Raw genomic sequence first — 9681 nt, 5'->3', positions numbered from 1 at the left:
TATGGTCGGCGGGCTAGACTCAGTCTGAGGCTGATTGGTTGTAGGACTGTGATCATTTGGTCTTGAAAAAGTGAAACAATGGGTCAATAGTTCAACACAGCATGAAAATTAGCATCTTTATTTAAAAATGTACTTACAAGATTCATATTATACAATACGAAACTACCCTGCATGTACCATGTTAATCCTCAACCTACTGCACATCTACAGAGTAATATATATAATTTTCACTGGCATTCTACATTTTCACAGTCTATTCACGTAAAATATAAAATTTTAATTAAATTCTTGTAAATGCAAAAAAAAAAATCTCCGCAATCAGTTATGATAATACAATATATGATACAAATATGACCAAGTAGCCATGAAGTTATGTTACCGATAGACAAGGAGACTTCGTTTAACAGTTGTAACCTGCACTCTTACTGTCAAATGCATTTGCAGAAAACTTTTAGTGGCACTTGTGAAACCAAAATGTTAATGACTCATGAATTCCATCTTACATTGTGTTGTGCTATTTACATCATCGATGAAATGCAGAGCCGAACAATCCATGCCAGCATATTAATGGATTTCATTCTGAGTAAAGCAAATTACTTTTGTCCCTGAAAAAAATGCTCTTGTCCCTTCCCAAACGTCTACATATCCAATATGTGAAAAGATACTTTTTAATCTCCAGTATCAGACTTTTATCATATTACTGTTATCCCTGAAATGCCGGGCTCTGCCAAAGCCCAACACTGTCGGCCTGTTATCTCCTGAGTCCTCCACAAGTTATAGTAGATGATGTGACACTTTGTTACACCTTTCCCTGCACTGATCTTAGGGGCGGAGGGAGGATGCAGCAAGTGATTGATGGAACCAAAAAAACCACACGTCTCTTTCGTACGTATCCCCAGTGGAGTCTCATACGTTGGTGTCTTTGTCTGAGACGGGGAAGTAGCCATTTTTAGCCGTGGTGGCGTCGTCCTCGGGAGCAAAGATGGCCTGCAGCCTCTCCTGCTCCCTCTTGGTTTTGGGTAAATCATCAGAAGGTGTGATGAGCACCTGAATGCGCTGTAGAAAAATGGATGAAATCAGCGAGAGTAAGACCAGAGAAACCATTTCACAGTTAATAAGTACTCAGGGTCTTTTCACTGAGAAGTCGTCATGGTGCTTTACGGATTTAACATTACCTCTCGGAATGTCCCCTGAGTCGTGCTGATCTTGTACACCATCCAGAGCGGGATGCACATTATGGAGGACATAGCCAGCAGCCAGCCGATGGCGTAGCCCCACCATGGGTACACATACTCATTGTTGTACTTGAGAGGAGTGTATTTGATGATGGAGAAGGCAAAGGTACCCTGAAGAAACAAGTGGACAAATACTATGACTGTTGAAGAATGAACATCTCATTTCATATGTCTTTCAGTTTGAGAGCAGGACTTATTCATTTCAAGCTCAGATCTTGTAACGCTTTCACTCAAAACACTGCCCTCACATTCAAATAGCCTCTGCTTGTGCTGTGATTTGCTCTGCTTGTGCTCACAATGTGCGCTTGCACACATTTTCTGTATTTCAGAATGATATCTCCTCTGCCCTTCTATGTTCTTTCCTCTGAGCCTAAACTTCTTTTTGTGCAGCAAGTCTCTCAAAATTCTCCAACCAGGTATAATGTTGATGAATGAAGTTGGTGCTGCCCTCGTTTTGGGTGTGTAAGCTGTGTGTGTTAGAGTAAAGTTAATGTTTCCTCAACAAGGGAAATACAAGAGCAGGAGTGAGAGCGAGGAGAAGAGCTGAAGCGGGAGCACAGGAAATCTGAGTGCAAGACACAAAACATCTTGAGTTCAAGTGTGTTCAAGAAGAGAGTTGTGGTCGGCCTTTGTTATTTTTGGAAAGCGGCTGCTGTTTGTTGATACTCACGATGCACGTGGCCGGGGTGAGGAACTTCCAACAGAACTTGATGTACGGTCCTGGTCGGTACCCAATCATGTCCTCAATGTTGTCATAGAAACGATCGGCACCTGCAAAAACATTCCTTTTAATATGCACACGATCTTTGAAAAAATACTTGTGAATCCTTCAGTATGTCTCCATTGTCCCACTCACCATAGACCCATGCTATGCAGACAGTCTCAAAGATGGACATGAAGAGCAGACACATCCCACTGGCTGCGTAGTAGTCAAAGAGCTGGAAGATGTACATGCCTCCCTGAAGAGAGAGAGAGAGAGAGAGAGAGAGAGAGAGAGAGAGAGAGAGAGAGAGAGAGAGAGAGAGAGAGAGAGAGAAAGAGAGAGAATTAAACAGAGAAAAAATGACCTGAAATCCATTATATATATGAATATGTGATGAGTTATGGCTCTTGAACTTTCACGTCACTTTTATTCTGCGAGGCAAAGCAGGAATACAGTCAATTTACCATTCATAGTTTAATCTTGACCTCGGTTGTGACTCAGGCTGCTTAACAACGTTTGACACTTACCATGTTGACCAAAACCTTTCACTTGCTCGTACTAACACAATGGCGACCTGTTGACACCTCTGCAGAGGATTCATGTTTCTAGCTGCGCAGAGGTGAAATCATGTCAACCGTGTCGGACTCGGTGAGAATCTATTTTAACATAATCCTCTCTAAACAACCATCTGCTGCCTTCTCCTCCTCGAGCATCAGCAACCTGGTTCCGACCATGTGGGTGTGTAGCATATTTCATTTGCTTTAGTTCCACATGATCTAAATGCTGTTTTGGAAATAATGTCACTAAATTGGGTCAAATATAACGAGTTAGAGTTTAAAATAATATTTTATAGACAGGGAATATGCAAGTTATTATTACCTTTACTATGACAATACTGTTATTTCCAGTTGAAACCTGAGTTGTTGCTTGCCGATCTTGGTCTCTGCATGCATCTGTGAGTGTGAGTGTTTGTGTGTGAGTATGTGTGTGGTCCCAAAGTGTGACCCCCCCACCTACCTCCGTCAGCATGATGAGGCCCATGAGGAAGGAGACGAAAGCAACGACCAAGAGGAAGAGCTCCCTGCGGTTCTTGCGGCGGAACACAGTCGGGTACATGTCCACGATCGCCGTCACGAGGCTCTCCACACACACAAACTGACGACAGGTAAACACAGTTCTTGATCAGTAATCCTTGATATTAGAGAAAAATGAAAAGTTCTGTAAACATCATTTGTGAACATGAATGAGCACGCAGTTGTCTACCTGGCTGTCCAGCCCCAGAAACACAATCATGATGAAGAAGAGGGCGGCCCACACGGGAGAGAAGGGCATCATGGATACAGCACGGGGGTAAGCTATGAAGGCAAGGCCAGGACCTACAGAGGGATGAAAACTGACTGAAAACTAGAGCTACTACAAAAATAAATGATGACTCTAAAGATAATATCAGGATTGTTGAAGCTGTTCCTTCGTTTACAGAAGTCTCACCAGACTCGGCTACTTCTGAGATCGGGACGTTCTGTTCATAAGACATGAAACCCAGGATGGAGAAGATCGCAAAGCCCGCCACAAAACTGGTGCCGCTGTTCAGCAAGCACAGCGCGAGGCAGTCTCTGCAAAACACAGCACATTGGTTTATATAAGAGAAGAACACATATACTGTATCTATAGATAGTGCAAATGGGAACTTGATGATATAAGGTATGTATAAATATACACACAATATAATGTTGATATTCATATTATATTGCAAACTGTACTATACTTCCTATAAATGACTATCAGTCTATCTCTCTCTATACAAATGTGTGTATATAAACACAATATTGCATAATATACAACGTATACTATACTGAGAAAAATAATGCTTTGTTCCGCAATTTCTCATAATATTCTGTCAACATGGGAAAGGTGTATATTATGTACATATCTCTATATTTCTTACATTGTATTTTATTGCCTATTTTTATTCTACTTTGTACTTTCCCTTGTTAACTTGTCAACTTCTTTATGACTATCGGCTGCTGTAACAAGTGCATTTTGTTTCAATGTTTATCTGTTCTCATCTTAGTTAAATCCAAAGCAAAAACTGAAGAATTATGTTACGGCAACAATTACAGATTTGAAGTATTTCCATTTTTAAACATTTCCTGTTAAGAGGGTATTTACTTGTAGCAGTTATTGTTGTATTTGTTGTAGCTTCCCAGAGCTGTCAGCGACCCTAAACAGATGGCATAGGAGAAGAAGATCTGGGTGCCGGCGTCCATCCACACCTAACACAGAGGAGACATGTACTACGTTAGAAGATAATGAGCTGCTGCTTCGAGGTCATGTGATGTATTACATACATGTACATCCAACATGAGAGTACTAATATACTCAGGCTGATGTGTGGACTCAAACGTGCTGCTCGGTGTTTATATAATCCAAAGGAATTCACGTGCTAGGTTTTCACATATGTACTCATTGACCAAAGCTGCTGCACCATAGTAACTGGTGAAACTCTTCCTGCCTTAAACACTTATTAACAAACCAGATTTCCACACATATAGAAAGCGCATGATGGAGCGCTTGATAGGAAAACATTTATCATAGAAAATAAACAAATTACATGTCAGCCATGACCCCTATAATAAACTAGGAAAAGACTGACCCAGAATAAGATGAAAGATGAATTTAACAAAAGGAGAAATAATGAAATGTTTGGATCTGATTGAGAGATGCTGACAGAGCCCCGTTAAAACTCTCCCAGGGCCTGGTTAGCTGACTGTGTGTGGCTCAGTCCTGGTGGAGCTTCATGTTTACAGTCCCAGCAGCGTCCTGGCCCGGTGTTCGATCCCTGTGGTCTCTGCCTCTTTCATGAGGAGCAGGTGGCCCCAGCAGAAACTAGGCTCCCCAGCAGAGAACCATGGGAGACCTGCACCTGGTGCAACCTCGCACACAGGGACCAGAACACACAAGAACCCCAACACTCGTGATTTCATGATTTTGTGGTTGGGTGTAAGTAATTTATAATTGTGTGTGTATATGTGATACATATGTCATATGTTCCGTTCATCTTTTCGGCTGCACACTTCACATGTGTATTGCAAATGTGTAGTGCCTTTTTCTGTGCATTGTGGACACGTGATATTTTAAATATGAATAATATGTGAATTAACAGGTAACCAGTGCTCTGTAGCCGTCAGTGGGGTCGGGGCAGCAAACAGTCAGTCAGACTGAGTTGAATATGTTGTATTCTACGTTCTGGGGTGTACTACAGCAGTGGTCTACAACTGGGTCAAAATTGCCACAAGATCATTTTGTTTATGGATTATTTTCATCTCCCCCTATCGCCAGACATTCATGTAATCACTTCCTCTTTAGCAATTTGCCTTCAAAGTAAGAGCACAACGTTTGTTTGGTTGCTGCAATGCTTTATACTGAGCTTTTGAACTCAGATCTTTTACTTTAGAAGCCATAGAGTGGGGTCTGAAGAGTGTGTCTTTTATTTATTTTTGAAATAGCCAACACGCAATGCATAAGAACATAACAGTTCAGTAAATCTGAACCAAACACGTGAACAATAATAAAGCAAATTCTGTTTAATTTAATAAAAAGCACTGACTATGAATTCTTCACTGCAGATAAACCTGGTGGGATGAACGCTAAGTTTTCTAACTTCACTCTGCACCATGGACTGTTTATAAAAAGCTCTGCACACAAAGTCCCGCACAGTAACAATAAACAGTGACCCAACATTGTAGAGATGTATAAGGAGGACTCACAAATGACTAAGGAATAATTCATAACAAGACAAGAGAACAGCTCCATTCCAAACAAGCAGGTTTAGAAACAACGCATCACTAGTTAACCTACATGTAATCATAAACCAGATATATTCATACAACAGATTTTCTCGTTTGGTACCTGTGGGTCCGACAGGCGTCCCAGGTCTGGGTAAAGGTAGAACTTGATCCCGATCGCAGCCCCGGGCAGCGTGAGCCCCCTGATCAGCAGCACGATCAGCATCAGGTAGGGGAAGGTCGCAGTGAAGTACACCACCTACACACAGACACACACACAGACGCTCGTTAAAAATGGAAACAACAAACATCCCAACTAGGAAGATTAAATACCAGATGTCCTCCTGGAACTGTTATAACACATTTATTTGTACATCTCAGTTAGATGCAAATTAGGTCAAGCCCCCGAGTCACCCCTCACCCACCTTTCCGGTGGATTTCACCCCCTTCCAGATGCAGAAGTAGCACATGATCCAGGCGATGAACAAACACAGGGCCAGGTCCCAGTTCAGAGAGCCGATCTGGTCGATGCCGGGAGAAATTCTCAGCGCTCTCCTCCTACAGAGGCAACAGAGACGCATTATTATTATTGTTATTATTGTTTTTGTTATTATTATTATATAAGTAATACATCGTTAGGGAGAGGTTAGGTTAGTCTGAAAACTCACTCCCAGAACTCCAATACAGGAGAGGTGGCGTTGAATGAGGAGTTGGAAGACAAGTTTCTCTTCTGGAACTCCATACAGTTTTCTAACAGGGAATAGAAAAGAAAAAGTATTATTGAACGTGTCACAGACATTGGGAGGATCCCGTGTCGTGTTCTGATGCACACACGTGTTACCTGTGTTCCACGTGTTGTTGCAGGACGACCAGGCCAGGTCCCAGGAGAAGGAATAGTACAGGTAGAAGATGCCCCAGGCCAGAACGATGATGTAGTAGAAGTTCAGCAGGGTCACTATCACCTGGGTGCCATAGCCCAGTCCTGCAGGGAGCACATTCACAGTTCACGTATAGAGCATAACATAAATAATTTTAGTGTTCCATATATCTCCCCCAGACTTAGAAGATATGGTCATTGTTAATCTTTTTGTCAACACTGCTTGTCTGTTCCAAGTTGTATAGAGTATTTTGTGGTCAGTTTATGTTTTTTTTGGTTTCTTTGTGGTCATTTGTTGTTTCTTTGCGGTTGCTTGTTGTCTCTGTTGTCTCTGTTGCTATTTTTTGTCTCTCTGTGATTGGTTTGTGTCTCTTTGTAGTCGTTATCCATCTGTGTGTGGTAGTGTGCTTGTTAACAGTTTCCCAGTCCAGCACAGGGGCACCCTGACCCCTTGTGCCCCTGCGTGTGTGTCCAGGAGACTCATTCACTAACACACGTGCGACTGAAGGTGACACATGTGTCCTTCTTACCTTCAAACAAGGGACTGATCTTCCTCCAGCAGGTGATGCCTCCCTGGCTGGTGAACTGGCCCAGGGCCGTCTCCAGGAAGAAGACGGGGACGCCACAGGTGAACAGGAAGATCATGTAGGGGATGAGGAACGCCCCTGAGGGGAGACAGAGCAAAGGAGTCAGGGTTCCAGCTGACTGAAACGTGAAGTTCAACGCCAATGATGAGTCCCCGGGAGTATCTTTCAGGTTTTATTCTATCTTCAATTTATTGTTCTACACAGATATATTTATTTCATTTCTATTGTTTCTCTCTTTCAACTTATTTTTAAATTGTCAAACAGGTTCATTCTTTTTTATTTCTTTTGCCTCATTATACGTCTTTTATTCTGCTCTTGAATCTTTTACTTTGCTTGAAATTTTTTTTAAACTGGGCTTTTTAAAATTGTTTTCTTTTCATTTAGTCTCTGTGTTGTTTTTTAATGTCCCTGTGCAACACCTTAAATCTACCTCTGTGTATGAATAAAACTGCCTTGCCTGCAGGAAGAGGCTGAACTTAGGAAGATGTGGACTGATTTAAGATGGTGTGAACCTGTGACCTAATGCCTTCTTGTTTATTCTATCTCTTTAACTGATGCAGCTGTTTTTGTGAGATTGCCTTTAAACTACCAAATCTACATGGAAGAGCTTTATAAACATGTGTCATTAGTGCTCTTTACTCTTATAGTATATTATATTTGGGCCTGAATCCCCGTCTCTAATGTCTCTCTTTCAGCTCGTGGGCTGACGTCCCGTCGGGCGGCCGAGGATGTTTGCTGTGCTCAGATTTCCGCCTCTCCACAGGGACAGCTGCCGCGAGCAAGGAGCAACAACAGCTGTCTGACCCCGTTCGGCCCCGACCCCCGACCCAAGGCCCCTGACCCCCCACCGAGAGAGGGGGAGAGACAAAAGCGTCTGATTCAGCAGCCACGCAGCCACGTCCAAAATAAAGGAAGAAGCACTGTGGTTAATGGAGTACTTGTGTTCCTTCATCCCACTCTTACCTCCTCCATTCTTGTAGCAGAGGTAGGGGAACCGCCACATGTTGCCCAGTCCGATGATGGAGCCTGCGACCGACAGGATGAACTCCAGCTTGTTGCTCCACTGGCCTCGCTCCTCCATCTTCTCCTCGGAGTGAGGCACCAGGTCAATGGCTTGGGTCGTGCCATTGGGGACGCCTGCTTTGGCCTCGTCTCCTGCAGATTCAAACGGAGAAGAGGGGGAAGTGTCTCAGCAGGATGTTGCCTGAATAAGGGCTGATCTGATTGTTCTCAGTCAGGCACCAAACAATGGCGGCTGAAGAGGCGGCAACTAATATGCAAATGCAAAGCAAGACATTAATGAGGGAGTTTGTAGAAAAAAACAATCGCAAGAAGACAAACCCTGACCTTAGCGTACATTTTGAGCTACTGCAAGATCAATGCAATCCTTGTGACTTAAATCAAACGGAGAAATACAATTTAAAGAAATAAACGAAAAATCTCTTTGAAACCAATCAAATCTACCTCTATGAGAAATTGTTGACATGTGTCACTCACCCTTCATCGCTGGGTCGAGCAGAACTCTCGTTTCCAGCCCGGAGCTGCAGTCTCGGGAGATTTGATCTGTCCAAAATGCTGAAGTTTTAGTATTTAACACAAGCGGAGAGAGGGGCGGGGGTTTGTAATGCCAAACTTGGGCCCAACCCCCACCTTGCTTGCCTGGGTCTGCCCCCTTGAGAGCAAAGTCTATCATCTGCCATCACTGGGTGGTTTCAGGGGGGGAACAGCACAAGAAGCACATCAGACGACATTGGGACATCGGAACTCTGCTGAAGACACATTGATAAGGTCATCGTGCAAGGTTATGATTTTAGATTTCATGTATTTCCCTCCTGTAAAGATACACCAATATGCCCAGGGCCTGTAGTGACATAGTTCTTGATTTCTTTAAGGAATTTAAGAGACAAATCTTCCATCCCTGTGGAAGGATAAACTGCAGACGTGCTTTAGAAACTCATCTCCATCATGTGTTGCTACAGTCGCCATTTCCCCTCAGTCGACACCCCAAGCAGCAGGGGGCAGGGATGTATTTGCATTAAATGTCGGGGGGTTGAAAGGGAAGTTATGCAATCGATTATCTATTATCTCAGCTCGTTTTGTGGTTCCATGTGACGCCACATCCTCTCTCCCCCCCCCCCCACCCCATCCCCCCTCCCAGCTCTATCTTCAGGGACAGAGCCACTCAAATGGAGGCTGAAGCAGTTGAGGTCAGTTTGCACCGGATTTGAGTCAGCTGAGTTAGGAGTTGATTGATGAGTGAGTACACACACACGCACACACAAACTAACACACACATCCCAGCCCCCCTCGACACACACCTCCCCTCCGCTCTATTTTCAGCAAATATCCATGATCCTAAATTTGACAAACTGATTCCTCTGATCAGAATCAACATGGAAAAATAAATCACACGATAAATGGATGTTGAGTTTATAAACAAGACAAATCTATTGACAACTAAAAACAGTTTGGATGCAAATGTCAAAAGAAAACA

General features: G+C 43.2%; 1 protein-coding gene across 1 annotated transcript; it reads right to left on the bottom strand.

The window, feature by feature from the left end:
* Positions 1 to 102: 102 nt before the first annotated feature.
* LOC128428439 (sodium- and chloride-dependent GABA transporter 2) lies at positions 103 to 8268 on the bottom strand. Its single transcript, XM_053414610.1, has 14 exons — positions 8151 to 8268; positions 7131 to 7265; positions 6565 to 6705; positions 6392 to 6473; positions 6149 to 6281; positions 5848 to 5982; positions 4108 to 4211; positions 3427 to 3521; positions 3202 to 3314; positions 2956 to 3093; positions 2092 to 2194; positions 1906 to 2006; positions 1176 to 1346; positions 103 to 1056 (listed from the first exon to the last, which is right to left on the bottom strand). Exons 1-14 carry the CDS (start codon positions 8266 to 8268, stop codon positions 907 to 909), a joined length of 1719 nt encoding a protein of 572 aa, XP_053270585.1. The 3' UTR covers positions 103 to 906.
* Positions 8269 to 9681: the final 1413 nt, after the last annotated feature.

Source organism: Pleuronectes platessa, chromosome 22 (genome assembly GCF_947347685.1).
Source record: "Pleuronectes platessa chromosome 22, fPlePla1.1, whole genome shotgun sequence".
In the NCBI taxonomy this organism is placed as follows: Eukaryota; Metazoa; Chordata; class Actinopteri; order Pleuronectiformes; family Pleuronectidae; genus Pleuronectes; species Pleuronectes platessa.
The sequence above is the reverse complement of the archived record's forward strand: the minus strand, read 5'-3'. Positions and strand labels throughout refer to the sequence as shown.